Source organism: Parasteatoda tepidariorum, chromosome 11 (genome assembly GCF_982258835.1).
Source record: "Parasteatoda tepidariorum strain Cologne lab strain chromosome 11, Ptep-v5.0, whole genome shotgun sequence".
NCBI classification, from domain to species: domain Eukaryota; kingdom Metazoa; phylum Arthropoda; class Arachnida; order Araneae; family Theridiidae; genus Parasteatoda; species Parasteatoda tepidariorum.
Genome location: NC_141765.1, coordinates 28,531,929 through 28,551,489, shown reverse-complemented (window position 1 = coordinate 28,551,489; position 19,561 = coordinate 28,531,929). Strand labels below are relative to the sequence as shown.

Here is a 19,561-nt window from a genome sequence, read left to right as displayed (position 1 = left end):
TACTGTGTGTAAGAACGTGGTTCATTCTCTAAACGACCAGCCATTTGCATGCCACTCGTCACACTACGGAAAGGAACGTTTGAGATGAGTGTTCACTGGACACTAAACCAATGAAGGGCTGTTCTCTTCACAGACGAGACCAGGTTTAGCCTTTAAAACAATAGTGGCCTAGTTTGATTTACAGAAGACCTGGCACCCAAGATCAATGAAACCGCTGTGAAAGAGATGCATACGATATGCAGCCTTATGCTGGTGCAATAGGTGACGATTTCGTACTACAGGATAATACAACACTGCACAGGACTATATATATGTATAACGCAAATGCAATTCCATTAGTGTCACCTCAAATCAAAAGAAAGTGTATCATGCCTTAAAGAATAATAATAATCAAAATAAAACATAACAAAAGTCTTTATTTTTCTAAAAAAAAGAAAACACTCTTTTTTTTTTTCAAGGAACAATAGTTTGACAGGAAATGAAAAGAATTTATTAAAGTGTAAGGATTCTTGTTAAATTATTCAAACAATGATAAAGTCCCATAGGAAATTAAATAACACATTATTCACACTATAATTATAACTTCAGAATAACACTATATATTTAATAAAAAACAAAATTATAGGTTTTTTTGAGAAAAATAATTTAACCAAGAAATAATTTAACATAACTAAAGTGCATTCCATTCTGTCTTCCATAATCCATACTGCCTTCTGTTAAGTTAATGACCTATTCGTTAAAATATTTTTGCTATTTCACTTTTTATCACATATCAAAATTCATTTCTGCAGGAATTCTTTTTTTCAATTGCAATAATTCATTTGTCATCTCAAATTGACTTACATTTGTATAAAACAGATCAAATTAAATCAATAGATAAAAGAAATTTAATAAATCAAATAGAGGTTGTTCCACTTCTCCAAAATTTGCTTTAAAAAACTATATTTTTCTCTTTTTTTCTAAGATAATTAAAACACACAGAAATAAAGCAAACTTTCATATCATCATTCAGAAAGTGATTCACCCATCTGTGTGTTTGTGGCCCTAAAGAGTAAATACACTCAAATATAAAACAGAGAGGTAGTTTTAAATTAAAATTATAAAAGATGTAGAATGTCAAAAAGTATTGTTATCTCTTAATTATTCATTAAAGGCAAAATAACAGAGAATGCAAACTTGAAGAGTAAACTGTCAAAGATAGAAATAAAAGTTTTAAATAAAAATTTAATTTACAGAATTAAGTTATACGGAAACAATGTCAAAATATCAAGCGCTGACTGAGTGTATACATAAATTCACTTTAATATTTTTACATATGTATATTAAAATCTTGAATCATACATTGAAAATGCATCATGAAAATTTAAATAAAAATTTCCAACTATTCATCTTTAATATTTCAACATTCAAAAGAAAAATAATGGAGTTCCAAAGAAATTTTAAGAGAATAAAATGGTATATAAACTCATATATGGGAAATTCCAGCTTTCTCATCATAAAATAATATTTCATGTAGCCAGTAAAAAAATATATATATATATTCTTAAAAGTGCCAATTCTTATAAATTTGAAATTATTAAAAGATAGTTGTAGCAAATTTATATTAACAGATGTATTTTGGCACACTTATTTCTTGTATCATAGAAAGTACAAAAAGATCATGAATCCCTTACAAACAATTTTAGTTTCATATATATATATGTCTTAGGCGAATCTCTGAATTAAAATGAGCAACTTTAGCACTTAACAAAAAAATTAAAACAAATTTAAAAGCCAAGTCCTCTAAAAATTAGGAATTAAAAAAAAAACAGAACTAACTTCATAACTTTTAAGCACAAGTACCACAATTGATAAAAAAAAGAACAATTATTAGAAAAACCAGTACCTGATATTAACATTTTCAAATGCATACTGAATTCTGATGATTACATATCACTTTAATGTGTGCACAGCATACATCAACCAGAAATAAATAACTGCTACAATGCATAAGGCATTTGAAATAACCTAAATGTCCATCATTTTTAAAATTGTGTAAGTTCCATAAAAGTGGCAGGATGAATATATGGTTTCATTTAAATATGAAAGACCTTTCTTGTTTTACACCTCATTAAAGTAATAAAGTAGTTAATGATCACGACGAACTTTCTTTTTCTTCTTTTCCTTTGCTTCTGGATAAAGTCCTAAAAAGAAAAAGATATTACTGATACATACTTTTTCCTAAAAAAGATAAGTAGTTTGGAATTTCTTACAGTTATAAAAACAAAATCTTGAGACATAAATTAATTCAACATTAGGCTAAACTGAAAAACGTTTTTTTTTAATAAACATCAACATTATATGACTATATAGTTATTTCAAGAGCACTGAAACAAAATTTTGCCTGAGGTTTTGAAAGTTCATACTACTGCATTCATTCATTTTTATCTTCATCATGAAAAAAAATAGTAACTAAGGAATACATTTAATGAATTCATGATGCCCTCTTCGACTGCTTCTTTCTTTGCTATTATAATCCTCATTTATCAATCATTCATTAAAGATCTCCCGCTTCCCAAGACTAAGGACACAATTTGGTGAGAAGATAATAAAATGCCAATTAGCCCACCTTTTTTCTTTCGCACAAAGTATAAGTAAACTCTTTTACATTCAACTTTTTTATGCTGCAAAGAGGAGAAAAATGTTGTAGTAAAAAATGGTAGCATATTAATTTTTAAATAAAGTTAGCTGATACAGATAAGTTTTAAAAAAATATAATTCCATTACAGATTTAAATTAGATACACAGAATTACTAATATATTTCAATAGATATGTATAGTTTGCAAAAGCAAAGCTAATAAGATAATAATTCACTTTCTTCTGGAACTATTATTTTGGAAATTATTTTATGAAATGAACTATTCTTTATTAAAAAAAAAATACTACATTCAAACGATGGTGCCGGGCTCTAACGGTTCAATAGGGTTAATGTAGCTGTAGTAAATGTTGGAGGAATATAGTAAATAGGAATATAGGAAATTGAGTTGTTGAAAAAGTTGGAGGAATATAGGAAATAGGAGTAAATGTTGCTGATATCCAAAAGAAAAAATAAATATTTAACTACAAAATTAATAAATTACAAAAACTTAATAAAAAATATCCAAATACAGTCAGAACGCCTCATTTGACACACTGACTTATCTGTTTGCTGAGATTTGTTTGGAAATTTTAAGCCTAAGAAAACTCGATGGTTTGACTTAACTACATCATAATGCACGAAAACTGAATGTAGTATTAAGAAAACTGTATCTAAATACAGTTCAATGAAGGTTTATACTTAAATTAAAAAATTCAATAAACTAAATACAAAATGAAATTCAAACACAAGTGAGCTAATTCATCAAAACAGAACTTTTTTTAAGCATTTTCAGTTATCTTATAAATTATTTTAAAATGTTTACCTGCTAATTCATCAAAGACAACATTGGTTTTTGAGTCCTCAGGCGTACTAACTGGCTTATTATCTGAAAAATAGTAAGCACATCACAAAATGAATTTATGAGGTAAAGTTAAATGTAAAAAAAAATATAAATAAATGGGCTACTCTGAGACAACATTACAATTTTTTTGATATTTTAATTTTATATATAAATTTTATATTATAATATTTAAACAATATTTCAATTTTATATTATAAAAACATATCTATGAAATGCTGGGTGGCTGCCTAACTTCCACATGAAAATTCATTTTCAATTGTGAAATATACTAAAAACCAGGTTATAAGTTTGTTTTCTCAGAAATTAGTTTATTACAGGTAATAATTCTCTTTTCTTAAATTTTAACTGTGGCAGTCACTGAACTTGCCTAAGTGGCAGAAATTGAAAAAATTATATTTCGAAATTCGTATTAAATAAAATACATTATATTTAAAATAAAATAAGCATTATCTAATACGTAATATGGTTAAATATAAAAGTATCTAAAAGTAGAATAATTTTTGCTAATCATTTATAACAGTATCTTTTTAAACATTATTTCCACAATTTTTTTATATAAATCTGTACGTCAAAGGTAAAGGACACCATATCACAAAAATATAATTTTCTAGGGGAATATATTTTAGATTTTTTCTTTTTCAACTTAATTCATGGAAGCTGTTCTACGACTAACTTTGCCATTTATTATGACAAGACAGTGTTCTGTCCCATACTACAACAGAGAGTGAAAAATCTACAACATGGACATGGTATCAACTCAATTTTAGAACAAATGGGTATGGTGTTCTTTACCTCCAAAATACAGAAATTACAATTACATATGTATTGCTTCTCAAGTGACATATTGAACGTAACCAGGCTTGAATTAATTTTTGTATTTACTTTAAATTAAGTACTGCCATCTTTTTCTTCTGTAACTGTAAACAATAACCCACCAGAACGAGTAAAATAACTTCAATAGATAGCATGATTTAGGTCTTAGGGTGTGAGGAAACTTATCTCTCAGAAAAAATATGATTTGAATAAAAAAAAATCCTTTAAAATAATATTAAATTTAAACACTTAATTATCGAATGAGACAAGACTTAATCATTTAATGAGCCTGTTTAGAGGAATCTTGTAGTACCAAAATGCATTCAATTAAATTGTTCAATTTATTATGTTAAAACTCTGTAATTAAATTAAGTTTTCCATTTTTAATTTCATTTAAATCATTAGATGAAACCTTACCAAATAAAATTTACAATACAAAAATTACAGTTTCGAACCTTTTTCTAACAAAGAAAAAGTATTATTAAAATAATGATTTCATTAATGGAAAATTTTTAATTAATGCTTTTCAACTTTTTAAAAAAAGATGTTTTTAACAATTAGTCCTGGTCTCCAGGTCTATATAGTTTTAAAAGTTCTCTTCAAATCCAGTAAAAAGCAACTGGAAGTAATTTATGACTCAATCTAATATTATTCTAATTTATCTCAAATTATATCATTAATATACATAAATAATGAAACATCCAATAATCTGCAAAGAAAAAAAATGAATTTTTTGTGAAGAATAAGTGCTGTGCAACAAAAAATTCAAGATTGAGATTTCTATAAATTTAGCATTTTTATCTGATAAGTTACATACAGCAAAATATTTATTTTAAAAAAAATTTAGTTTACTTAAATTCTACTTTAGCGTTGATAGCAGCTTTTCTCAAAATCTACAGTGAAGCATTTACATTTTCTCAATTACATAGCAGAGTAGAGATCTGTTTTTATATACTAAGATGTAATCTGGATGCTCTGAGTAGATCAATTAAGCTAAGGTAATTTATAAATATCAACAACTGATTACACATTAACAGTAAAACTTTCTTTACATCATACACTTAGTAGATTGATACTAATATTTTAAAAACTAGAAGAGTTCCTTAAATTAAGAAAAGCTGGTGAAGTTTAAGTAAAGAGAACATAATCAATAAAACAATACAATAATATAAAGCTATATTTATTACTTTATATCCATTATTTTATATTCAAAAATGATAAAAATATTTAAATATCTAAGATAAAAAATTATTTTATTAATAAAGAGTTTTTATACCAAAAACTAAACTTTGGCCAAAAAATTTCATAGTTTCAACAGTTATGTATATTTTACATTAATCTACATGTTTTCTAGAAAATTAGCTGAAATAAAATGCTTATACAGCCATCAACTTTCTTTCAGAGATATCAGGAAACTAGGCACGATAACTCTATACATTTTTATATTATTTGTTTCAAAATTTAATATCTTAAAAAATATTAGTATAATTTCTGTTTTATATACGATTTTTTTTTTTTTAAATTGATTTTGAAGAAATGGTAAACCATAACCCAATACCACCCCCCCCCAAACCACACCAAAACCAATATACCCCCCCCTCTCAAATGTTAATATATAAGTTCAGGTTTAATGTTCATGTAATCAAAAATTATAAATATAACTTTCAAACTATGTGTAACAAAAAGTACATTAATTATACACATGCTGGGAAACTTTTAGTGAATCAAATGAAAATTATAGAAGTTATGTCTGCAAGGAAGGAAATTGCTGATTTGAGAAAAATTTAAAATTTCATAAAGCTGATTTCATCCAAATATGTGTTAATGCAAAAAACATACCTTTCTTATCTGCACAAGTTTTAACTTAAAATTTTCAGAAAATTTTCTCCCTTGCTTATGGTAAAATTATGCAAAAATAAAAAATTCTTGAAAATTTTATAACTGTGCAGGATTACAGATTTCTGAAATAGCTAATCTCATTCAAAATTGGGATTTTAATATTAAAATTACATAGTTTGAAAAGGGGTATCACACTCAACAATGTCTCTTGAGTTAATATTTTTCAAACAAATTGTAAAAATATCACTGATTTATTCAATAGTTACTTAAATTTTTGATAAAAAAATTCCTATATCCCCCACGTAATTTTTTTTTAAAAATCGCAAATTTGAACTAAACTGGAACAATAGTTCTTAGGGGGGAGAACAAAAATAAAAATTACATTTCAGACCTCATTAACTAAACTCATTTTTTCCAAAATCCATTTATCATTAAAAATTAAATTAAAGATTATTCATTATTTATTTCATACTTTAAAATTGAAAAGTAAAAAATGCAAAAATGTTTAGAGCTTACCGTTTAAAAATGCTATTTGAATTTAAAAATGACTGCAAGGACACTTTTTAATTTTGAATTTGTTAATTATCACAATCCTTTTTTCAAATTGAGGCATCTTCCCTCACTATACTTAGTCAAAAATTTATCTAAAAAAGGTAAATTTATTATGAAAAGTTTCTTTATGTGCCGATTTTGTGACTGAATTTAAGGACAGCACAAATTAGTATAAAGTAAGCCTTTTGAATCATTCAGATTACAGTTTAGTATCTTAAAAATGCTTTTTCGTGACTGAACTCATTAACAGTATAAATTAATTTGTATTTAAAATGTGCCTTTTGAATCATAAAGATAACAGTTTTGTAAAGAAAAACCAAAGAGTTAGTTGGATCTAAAGTTATTGAGGGTGATATTTATTTTTTGTCGAACTGCAAAAGACTCACCAACAACAGGCTCAGATGACTTTGGAGGAGCCAGAGGTGCCTCAGCAATTTTGGATACTGGTTCAATCTCTACGGGTGGTGATGCAATAATGGAACTAGCTTCCACGGCAACAGATGCAGCTCCTTGTTTTTTCTTTTTCTTTTTAGATTTGCCAGTATCTTCAGAAGCTGTTGGAATGTTAGTAGAGGGTTTCAAGTCATGTTCTAAATTTTCATCAGGTTTTACTTCCACAGTACTGTCTAATTTAGCAGGTTTTTCTGGACTTGCAGGTGCTTCCTTTTTACTTACGGGTGCCTCTTTTTTAGTTACGGGTGCCTCTTTCTTAGTTACGGGTGCCTCTTTCTTAGTTACGGGTGCCTCTTTCTTAGTTACTGGTGCCTCTTTCTTAGTTACAGGTGCCTCTTTTTTACTTGCGGGTGCCTCTTTCTTACTTATAGGTGCTTCTTTTTTATTGGGTTTTTTCAACAGCTTTTCTTCAGGCATCTACAAAAAGAAAAACTAACTATTGATACACTTAAATATACAATATTAAGTAAAGCATCATAAAAGTTAACTTTTTAAAAACAATTAAAATAACAGTAAAACAGTTTACAATACCTAATTCGAAAGGTGACAATTTGAAGATTTTGCATACGTGGTTATAACTATTCTTTCAAATATTTTAGTCTAACAACATCATGCTTAAACATGCCATAGTCAGTTAGAGACATTAAGCATCAGTAATACTTTGAACTATGAAATTAAGAATTTTTGAGACATTTTTTCTTTTAATAGATTAGGTTTATTTATGTATTTAGTACATTTAAAATGCTTATAAATTTTTTTGTTGCTTTTATCAGTAAGTTTAAAACAAATTTTGTGTTATATAAATACTGCTACTTAATTCATGCACGAAAAATTTTCTTATTTTTAAAAAAGAGTTTTTGTTTGATCTAACAAACAAGAATCATATTTAAAAACAATAAAAAAAATTAAATAATGAACCAAAATCAGAGTATTCATAGCTTGAAGTTATTTTTAAAGTATTTAATCATAATTTATTTTGATTACAGTTCTGAGAATATAAATGCCTTTAATTTACAAAAATAAACTTTTAACTTGAATCATTACAAATAAATATGAATATTCAGTATTGCAGCCATGTTTCATTAGACATTGAAATATAATTTAAAAATTAATCTATCCTATTTAAACTTAACCTAATTATATTGAAACTTTAAATATAGTAGCTCTTTCACCAGTTAGCAACTGTTATTAAAAAAAAATCATTAAATTTTTTAACCCAATTTAAATTTTTAACCCATTCGTGTATTATTCAGAAAAAAAAGTACATATATCAATCTAAATATAGAACAGAGAAAGAATTATATATTTTTTTTTCAGAAAAATCATAGCAAAATTTTGCTTTGATCAGTTTTTTACCGAAAATTACTTAAAACCTGAATAAATTTTTTCCCTTCAAAAGCATATTTCAGACATTTTCCTAGTTAAGTAACTAGTTTCAAAATTACATAATATACAGTGGCAACGTATATACATACAAAAGCCTCTGGCCAGTATATTTTTTATAACTTCTTTCAGCTTTAGATTGTATATACATATGACTTTAAAAAATATATAAATCTTTAATAAGATGCATATAAGAACTGTGTTGTATTGCTGCTGTATCTCCTATATTCTCAAAAAGAGAAGTGATATTCACATATGTACAGTTACTAGTTACATTTAAAAGTTCTTAGTGTTTCTCCCATTTTTTCACTCTTTCGTTTTCTTGTGTAATGAGTTTACAGTGCATCACAAAATGTTAAACAGTGTACCATCAAGTATCTTTATAAGTTTAGGAGCTTCTCCGTTGTTGCCAGCATCAGTAGCTCTCGAGTCTCTTCTGCAAGTGCCTGGTAGAAGTTTCTTTAGTCATTCTTGGCAGATACTTTCACATTTGTGTGTGTAAACTTACTTTGTTCCTGGTGTCTTTGCCCGATTCTTTCAGATTCTTTAGTGTTTATTTTGGCCTTTATTCTCTTTTTTTTTCCCTGTAGTTTAAGAGTTTCACCGGAAATTCATTCATCCCTCTGTTTTAATTGGATAACTCCTAATATTTATCCAACAACTTTACTATAACATTTTTTGCATCTCCTCCATGATGCCTCTAAGCTTTCTAATATTGCATCATTTTAATTTCCACAATTAGTAAGTACATCAAATTTGTTCCTCAATTCAAAGGTAAGCTTTTGCTAAATATCCTGGTCTCATAGTTTCTATATTATACCTTACTTTTATACTTTTTTTAAGCATTACATTTTGTTACAGCTTTAGTTTTATGCTACTACTTAAATTAGTAGAAAATGGTATGAAGCGACATCAGTCACTCTTTTTAGTTTAACATCAGTAAAATACCTTGTATTTACCATAGATTGATATATTGTCAATCTGGCTTCCACAATACCCATTAGGAGATACCTATGTAATGAATAGCTTTGTGCTAGAAGAAACTTCCTTTTATAATTAAATTATTCGTAGAGCAAAATATGGTAAAAAGTTCACCATTTTTTTGTTTGTTTTTGTTTGCCAATGCTTCATTGTCAGTAGCATGTTCGTCAGGCTGTTTTCCTGTATGTGCAGAACAAAATGATGACTTCTAATACTCATATCTCAACAACTTTCCGTAACATTTTTTCTAATTTTAACATAAATTGTACCTCTGTTGACAGTTTTAAACTGCTGAAACTTTTATTAAAATTACTCAAATAATCTGTAATCTAAATAAATATGCTGCTAAAACTCATTTTTTTTTTTAAATATATATATTTGTGAAGTTATAAGAAACAAATTGCAAATAATAAACAAAGAATTATTATAAATTAACATATGGCTACCTTTTGTGTGAAATAATTAAATATAATTATTTTTCAGGTAATTTTTAATCAAGCAAATTGTGACTAATTCTTTATTGAAAAATATAAGGAACTGAAAGATCTTAACTTATTTAGCATTTAACAAAAAACTGCAAAAAATCTTTTTATTTCGGATATTGCTTTAAATGCATATTTAAGAAAATAAATAAAAAAGTAGAAGCAGCACAAAATGCATATTTAAAGAAATGGACTTTTCAAAATAAATATTTAAGAAAATAGACATGGCTCAAAATGCATATTTAAAGAAATGGACTTTTCAAAATAAATATTTAAGAAAATAGACATGGCTCAAAATGCACATTTAAGAAAATGGATAAGTTTGATTTTGTTTTTTAAACTAAACTAATGAGTATTTTTTTAAGAATTAAACATGTATTTTGAGCTAGGTCCAAAATAAAAAGCTCACTAACGTTATCATGTTGTCTTTTTACTTCATACAATTTGTATATGGTTAGTTCAAATTTCAACTCTTCTGCTGTGAACTTCTGAAAAAGCACTAAACTACACTGACATTTATTTACACTGACTATTTAGAGAATATAAAATAAATAGAATTATTCCAGAATCAACCTCATTTCAACATACTTTCTATTATCTTTTCCTTTAAACCAATTTTTATGCAAAAGTAAACAAATAAGATTCGAAAATAAAATAATTCAAATAATTCAATTACTTCTTTTTTTGCTTCATTAAGAACTTCAACATGACTTGGTGAAGGTGACACTTTTTCTACCTCATTAACATCATCTAAAAGTAAAGTTACTTTTAATAATGATAAATATAATTTATTTTTATGTTCTATGAATAATTGAAATTTGTTTTAAATTAAATATTGTAAAAGAACAGATATTTCTAAAAGTACAATATAAATTTTAATTGCATTTTATGTAATGTCTTTGAATTGAACATTTATTTGTTCATGAAAATCTTATGTCACTAATTACTATTACAAATAATCTCCTTCATAATTCAAGACTTGTGCTAATATATATTCCCTCAGTCATCAAAAAATTTGAAGTTTACCTTATATATTTGCTCTAAGCCACAACAGCAAAGAACCATGTTGATTTTATATTATACTAAGGCAATAAGGTTGTTGGGTACCTTTGAGAGAAAGGTCTTGAGAAGTATTTTTGGAGGAATTTAAAAAAAATAGTGTGTGGCTTAGAAGATCAAATCTAGAGCTTTATCACTCATATAATGAACCTGACATTATTAACTTTACTAAATGACAAAGAATAAAATGGGCAGGCCGAGTTATCAGAATGGACGAAGACGTACCACAAAAAGAGTTTTCAATGCCAGACCAGTTGGCACACGAAAAAGAGGTAGGCCAAATTTGAGATGTATAGATGGTCTAGAGAAAGACCTTTTGGTCTTAAAAACTAAAAATTGGAAAACACTAGCAAAAAAAAGGTTATCCTGGAATAAACTTCTTGAGAAGGCCAAGGCCCACCCTGGGCTGTCGAGCCATTGATGATGGTGATGAAGTCAATAAGCTTTGACAACTTAAAGAATTAAAAGCATATTACAATTTGTGCTCAGGTTTAAAAAATCATTTTCTTCTTTAAAAAAAATTAATAAATCCTTTTCTTCCATTATCTAGCAAGTAATGACAAGTAATTACGGCCAGCATGACAACTATTTTCTTACTCTATAAGGCCACAACAGGTTAATAAATCATACATTTAATGAATTTATACACAATACTACTTCAGTTTTTTCGACTGTGTTCGTAAAACTTTTGCAACACTTTTCAGGAGCTCTTTGGTTACTTCAGTAAAATCAAATATAAAATTTTTAATTAACTAACAAAAAGTGAAAACGTATGAAAAAAAAACAGAACTAATTTGTTACTCGTACACAACTGATGTGAGGCTATTTTTTTGTTGCCAACCACTTTTGGCACCACTTTTATCTCATACCAAAAACTTAATCAAATATTGCAACCCTATTAAATTTAAAGTTCACATGTATTACGGTCATTTTTTACCTATGGAAATCCATAACTAATCAAAACAACCGAGCAATCCATTGTTCCTCCCCCACACCCAGATAATTACATCACATTCATCTGCATGAACATGAAAACAATCTAAACACTACATTGGCAGCTATCATTGATGTTGGTGGGGAAAAAAACTCAGGAAAAATGGGTGCATGTGCATAATAAATCCATTCCAATTCTGTATAAGGAATAATCTGATGTTACATACAATCATGCAATGCTTAAAGAAAAAGAAAATAGTCACTATTTTTGATAAGTGAACTTATTTGTACTGTGACGGGTATATATTTAAAGAATATCCAAATTGAAAGTTAAAGTTACATTTTATTTATTACTAATCATTATACATATCAATAAGGAGAAGGAGGACCACACTTACCCATAGCTGCTCGTATTGAGAGGCAATCGGACTGAGGAGACTATTGAGAGGCAAATTCTCTTTCTGAACAACTCCTCTTTTTTTGGAGTTTATTTATATATATTATTTTAAGGGGTTAAACGTGGTCTCGTGTTCTTATCATGCATCCGAAGGTCGACAAATCAATCATCTTGTGACAAATTTCTAGAAAGTTAAAAGTTCAACTGACCATTCGATTGCGAGATGAGAGCACGGGATCTTAATCAACTGTTTAATTAACAAGTTTGACCACGAGAATTGTCACGAGGCCACCTCAACCTATTAAAAAAAAAAGAGAAGAAAAAAAAAGAATTCTCACTCATAGGGTGCAGCTGGGGTTAGTGAGCTCCTCGTACAATTCCTTTCAAAGAAATACATATTTTACATGAAGCATTTTAACTCTACATTTGTGCTTCTTTAATAGAATGGGAAAATTCAAGAACATAAGAACAAAATTCTACGAATTAGGTTTACAATAATGGTGAAACATGAAAGAAATAAAATAAAAATAAAAAAAAATAATAAAAATCTCTTAGGTATACATATTCTAAAAAAAAAAAACATAATATAGTTCTTGCATAACACCATATTAACTTAACATGGTATTTACAAAGATTTAATTTATATTTAAAACATAGTTAGTTATGCGATACATATAAATCATTTTCGAAAACAAGTAATACATGATGAACATACTGATATAAATAGGCATATAATTAGAAGGACAGCCCCTATAAATTTTAAGGAATAAAAAATACCAGTAAATGTAGGCATTGTAAGAAACTGAAAAAAGTCTGTACCAGAGGAATCGCTTTGTACGTAAGATTTTGTATAAGAAGTATTTAATTGAATTAAATTAAGGCTTGGCTCATTTAAACAGAAAGATATTAGTTGACAATGTTTCATATTACTTGAAACCAAACATATCTTTTCATCATAGCACTTTTTCTCCGCTAAGAATTGAATATTAAATTCCCTAGGTTCAGTTTCTAAAAACAGGCTTTGTGTATGTAACTGTAGAACTTGAAATTCTACAGATACTGTACCTGCTTGGCAATTGGAAAGAGCTGTTATGTACATTTCACTTAGAATTTGGCAGCTGTAACAACCTTTTGATTTAATATCTTTAGAGGTTATTTTCGGGCATATTTCATTGTGTTCTAGTGATATTTTATAGTTTTTAAAATGAAGTTGCACTCTTACTGGTGCCGAAGAAAGTAAGTTCGACTTCAGTACACCTTTTTCAACCGCTAGCAGGTGCATATCTCGTGTAAGAGGAAGAGAATTCTCTTTTGTTGAAATCATGGTTTGCAACCCATCTGGACGTTTTTCACAACGTAGCGTGGTTTCAAAAAAATTACAGGTAACCATGTCCTTGTCAAAAATAAAATCTTTTGTGTAGCTCGTGTTAGCTTGTACTTGCCCAACCATACCTGCGGTTGGATGGTTTTGAGGACTGGACTGTATAAGATATGCTTCGGAAGGATCACCTACTCGAAGCACTAAGGAATCTGATAGATGGAGTGGAGGCTGATTGTAAGAACCTAAGATTTCTAGGAATATACCATCAGAAGTGACGGCGGTTGACTGTAGTGTGAGGAGTTCCGTGGACATATTCCTGGCTCGTTCCACCGCTATAGTATAGGTGCAACGGTGTCCAATGATTTTGCGGACCTCATAAGAATTCAACAGATCCGGAACAAAGAACAATCTATAAAACAGGCAACCCATTCTGGATACAATTATGCATCCACTCCCTACACTTGACGGATGACAAGCATTAAAACCTGGGTAGGTGAGGCTTTCGTCGGTGAGTCCTTCAAATTCTTTTCCGGCAACGCAATGCTCTCCCCATGCACATTGATAATTTTGAGGACATGCTAACTGTGAGATGGTACGTTCTTGGACAGGAAACGTGAAGTATTTACGCTTGGTAGAAAAGCTGCACTGTGACGAAACTAAGCGTAATTTAAGCTGTAGTAAATTACTCTTTCTAGAGTCCTGGAACCAAAGGCAGGCCTCGTAATCCAATCCTTTGAGGGTGATTTCGGCGGTAGTGAACATATCGCATTTTCTCACGCCTTCACGTGTGTGACAGTTTTGTATATCAGATGTGATGAGTGAATGTGTCGAACAGTCAGCTAATATCATTGGAAAAATGCATAGTAACACAAGTAACGATGCCTGTGTTGGAGGCAATGGTATATTTTGAAGTTCGAGGTAATTATGGAAGTCATTAAATTGTCTTCTTATCCCTGTTCCAATGACTGCTCCACCCAGCATGAAAAAGCGTAGGAATGCCTTTGCAGTTCTGGTCAAATTACGCAGTAGAAAAATAATCACCTTTATCACTGAAATGAGTCCTTTACATGCTAATTTTAGAAAAATTAAAAGCACTAGGGTAAATAAAACAAGAATAGAATATATGCCATACGCTATATATGATGGCCAACATTGGATTTGTTGGAAAAAGGTCCAACAAAAAAAACACTGTGATGCTCGGCATATTTCTTTGCCCTCTAGCAATACCTCACCATGGATTGCTTTACCAGATGTAGTAATGAAAATTAGCGTGAGTTTTGTCTTAAAGGCTACCAACTCCACTGGTAGTATAACATTGTGATCATTGTAGATATTTAAAACAATTTCATTGCCTGCAGCTCTTGCAATTAATTTACCATCTTCTGGAACTGTCACTATGGGGTCATTGAAAAGTAAAGTAATGTTATTTTGCGTGAATGACGCGGCTTCATACTCTAATAACTGACGTCGGTGATGGCGCGCTGGTATTCTATGTAGACATATAGGAACGGATATCAGGGTTGGGTTTGTAAGGAAAAGTGAATCCGAGGAATGTTGCAAATCATATTGTAAGTGCTGAACGTTGCATTCACAAGTTGAATTTAAATCACATGTTTTCAACTGGCAAAATTCCTGGGTTCCCGTGCAGTTTTGGGCACAATCACATGGTATTGATGTGTCGGAGCGCTTGTTGGAACTGTCATGGCATTGGAAGTATGAAACATTCCCAGCACGCGAAGATGGCTTTTCGTGGAATATTGTCGGGACGAAAAATTGATCCTCTGACCAGATAAACGTTTTTAGACCTAAAACACATCCATTGCAATTTACAAGGTGGCATGCGTTTTCTGGGAAATCCATTTGGTCTGTAAGATTTTGAGATGCCTCTGTGCACGAATATCCAGCTGGGGTATCTCTCTGGCATATTTTAACAGCTGAGATCTGTGCTCCAAAGTAGGAACTCCAAAGTAGGAAAAGAATGATTATTCCTATAATAAGGGATAGAAAGTGTGGTCTCCTTATTTAATTAAATTATGTTATCTTATGTATTTTTTTTCTTTGTATTTACTTATTTAATAAAGTCATGATTCTATAATGGAAGAAATTGCGTTGTGTTAAAAAAAAACATTTTTTTTTTTTTTTGAAATTATATTTTATTTTAGAATAAAGAGTATTGATATGTAGTAAAAAAGTTAGGAATTCTTTTAAGTTGTTACCGCCGGAAAGCTGGATAAGGAGAGACTACTATCTCAATAGTTTGAGTGATTTTATATATGTAACATAACAAGGAAACTATAAAATTTATGAAAATAAAAATTTAGTACTAATAATAGAGATTAATCAAGAAAAACCAGGGAGGAAATAAAAATTTAAAATTAAAAAAAAAAAAGACATAAAATTATTAAAAAAATATCTGCTCAATTGATTATCTTTTCTTTTCTTTTCTTTCTTTTTTTTTGAAAAAAAAAATAAATTAAATATTAATAATATGTATAAATACTTATGATAATGTTTTGAAATGCTCAAGAAGTTGTTTTACGCCAGCGTAACACATCTCCTTGAACAGTGAAATATCATAATTTTCTTTTTTGATCAAGGGTAAGTTCGGCCGTTACGTACCCAATTTCGATAAAGGTATTTACACAGATAAAAATTCTTTCAAATTACGTAGAAAAGATTTTTTTTCTTTCTTTCTTTTTTTTTTTTTTTTTTTTTTTTTTTTTTTTTTTTTTTTTTTTGTTATCCACTAGAACTTTAAATTTTATTTGTGAATTTTATTTAAATATTATCCTTTTTTTTTTTCTTCTTTGAGAAATATTTCGAGAGGGGAAAAAAAAAGTTTTTTTTTTTTTTTCATAAAATCAATATGAACGATAATATATTCGCGTTTTCTGAGGTTTGTGAAATAGCATATTAATAGTAGTATCATGTTTCGTTTGTAGGTCCATTAGTTTTACGGCGAGTGCATCCGACATTTTGTCAACAATATTCTTGTCCGCTTGATCCTTATCTCCGGTGATTGCCCAATTCAGAAATCTATCCGTAATCGAAGTTTTTTGACTAGCTGACTTGGTTTCATCAGTCTTAATTGCTCGAGGCCGTAAATCATATCGGCTATGAGTTGGATTATTTGCAGGAGCGGTGTTGTTTCTGATGTCTGCGGCTGCGCAGTTAGGCGTTTTATTGTTTGTTATCTCCGTTGGTAAAGTCCTTTGTACCTCAGTGGAGGAGGAATTGTTTGCAGGACGTTTTTGTGGATGGTGATAAGGGGGAATGTAATCATCAGTTTCCCTCTCCTCGTAAAACAAATACGAATTAGTAGCTGTTTGACTATTTAAATTCTCTATATTTGATGTAGGCTGATCTTGATGATTAAGAGAAGGTAAAATCAAATCAGCTCGTCTTTCAACAAAGGGAAATAATCTATCAACATGACATCTTAAAGGTTTTGCACGGGTTTTTTTTGTATCGACTATTGAGTAATTTAAATCTGAATGTTTTTCTACTATCCGATAAGGGCCTGAAAACTTCTTTGCAAATGCCTTTCCAGTAGATTGGTTAGTACGTGGTGTAAAAAGGTACACCTTTTGTCCTAAATGAAATGATTTTTCTTGCGCAATATTTTCACGAAGTCGAGTCTGTTTTTCAGCAGACATTTCGAGATTCTTATAAACATTACGATAAACAAACTGCATTTTAGATAATTTATCCTCTATGTAATTTTCGCATGGAAAATAGTGAATGTGGGAGTTTTCTTCTAATATATGAAAAGGTAAGTTAAGATCACGGTTAAACATAAGAAATGAAGGTTTTTCATGAGTAGTATCATGATAAGAATTATTGTAAATGAAGTTATAATAATCTAAATATGTGTCCCAATCAGTTGTCTTTTCCGACAGGCAAGTTAAACTTGATTTAATACTTAAATTCAATCTTTCCGATTGAGAGTTAGTTTGAGGTCTATAAGGTGTAGTTTTTAATTTATTAATTTGTAGTTGGCGTGAAAGTTCATTAAAAAGATTACTTTGAAAATTTGTCCCTAGATCTGTTAGTATTGCATTAGGAATGCCAAAAATTATGATAAATTTCATAAGTTTATTAGCAATTGTTTGAGCTGTAATATCTTTTAAAGCGTAAAGAATGCTATATTTAGTAAAGTGGTCGATAATTGTCAATACAAATTTATTTCCTGACATGGACATTGGCAACGGTCCTAAAATATCTAGGCTCACGAGTTCCATAGGCTGAGAGGGTGTCACAAAATTTTGAAGAGGTGATTTAGTTATTGGAAAACCTTTTCGTTCAATGCATAATTTACATGAGTTGGAAAAATTTTTAATATCATTGTACATACCTGCCCAGTAATATTTTTCTTTTATAGTACGGTAATTTTTTGAAAATGCGAAATGCACTGTTTCGGAACCTTCTAATACATGAGGTATTAAGCTTTTTGGTATCACAATTTGTTCAAAATATTCATTTCGTGGTGCACGTTTGTTCCTATTGGCAATTCTTTTAAGTAATCCATTGTTCAAAAAATAATTATCCCATTGCGATTTACAATTAGCACTTTTACCTTCCAAATAGTCAATGATAGGACTTAAAATTGGGTCTGCTCTTTGTTCATATTTGATTTTGTCTATATCAGGTACATCAACTTTTACAGCATTTATTGTTTCTTCTATATCTCTTGATAAGAGATCTGATAAAAAATTTTGCGAACCTTTTATGTGCTCGAAATCAAAGTCATAATTGGAAAGTTCTAATAACCAACGCGAAAGTTTACTAGCTGGTGAATCTAATTTTAATAAATAGTTTAAAGATTTGCAATCAGATAATATTCTAAATTTTCTACCATAGAGAAACATCTTAAAATGTCTAATAGCCAGCAAAATAGCATAAGCTTCAAGATGCATAGATGGCCATTTTCTCTCATGCGGTTTTAATTTATAGGAAAAATAACTTATTGGACGTAGAATTCCATTTTTATCTTTTTGTAGAATGGCTGCACCTACTGCAATGGATGATGCATCCGTATTTAGGTAAAACATATCATCGAAGTTAGGATGTTTAAGCATGACGTCTGACAACAATTTTGTTTTAATTAGATCAAATGCTTTTTGTGCGAAAGAGTTCCATTGAAACTTATATCTATTTTTAGTTAACTCCGTTAAAGGTGCTACAATTTCAGAAAAATTTGGAATAAAATCTCGATAATAATTGGCTAATCCAAGAAAACGCCTCAGTTTGCGTAACGTATTGGGGATTGGAAAAATTTTTATGTTATGAAGGTTATCAGGAAGGGGCTTTAAACCTTCCTTATCTACTATATGTCCTAGATATCGGATACTTGTTTGAAGGAATTTACACTTTTTTGGATTTAAAGTCAAGCCATACTGACGAAAACGCTCAAAAACAAGCCGTAGTTTACGGATGGAGTCTGAGATTGAATATGAGGGTACAATTACGTCATCTATGTATGCTGATATGTTTTCGGACTGTAGACCATTAAGGATTTTGTCCGCTGTTTCCTGAAAAATTTGAGCTGAATTTTTCATTCCAAAACTTAAATATTTATATTGAAAGTTGCCATATGGGCTTGAAAAAGCAGTTAAATGTTTGTCTTCTTCGCGTAGTTTAATTTGATGGAAACTAGAATTGGCATCTAAGGTACTAAAATAATTTGCGCCTCGCAAGGAGTTTAAAATGTCGGAGATTAAAGGTAACTTATAAGTTGAAGAAATTGTAATTTGATTCAGTTTACGATAATCTATTACTAAACGCCACTGGTTCTCTTCTTTCTTTCGAACTAAAATTAAAGGAAAACTATATCTGCTATTTGTTTTCTCAATTATGCCCGAATTTTCT

At 29.4% G+C, this 19,561-nt stretch overlaps 1 protein-coding gene across 2 annotated transcripts in view; it reads right to left on the bottom strand.

Annotated features, from left to right (window-relative positions):
• Positions 1 to 396: 396 nt before the first annotated feature.
• LOC107447326 (uncharacterized) overlaps positions 397 to 19,561 on the bottom strand; it is a 34,686-nt gene continuing 15,521 nt past the window's right edge. Inside the window, exons 5-8 of one of the 2 annotated variants that reach the window (XM_087154819.1) lie at positions 10,660 to 10,733; positions 7,071 to 7,554; positions 3,442 to 3,504; positions 397 to 2,183 (exon numbers count right to left, since the gene is read on the bottom strand). In XM_087154819.1, coding sequence (XP_087010945.1) covers positions 2,128 to 2,183; positions 3,442 to 3,504; positions 7,071 to 7,554; positions 10,660 to 10,733 — 677 coding nt within the window. In that variant the 3' untranslated portion in view covers positions 397 to 2,127. The remainder of the gene's footprint in view (positions 2,184 to 3,441; positions 3,505 to 7,070; positions 7,555 to 10,659; positions 10,734 to 19,561) is intronic. The other variant, XM_071187390.2, reaches the window with a different exon arrangement.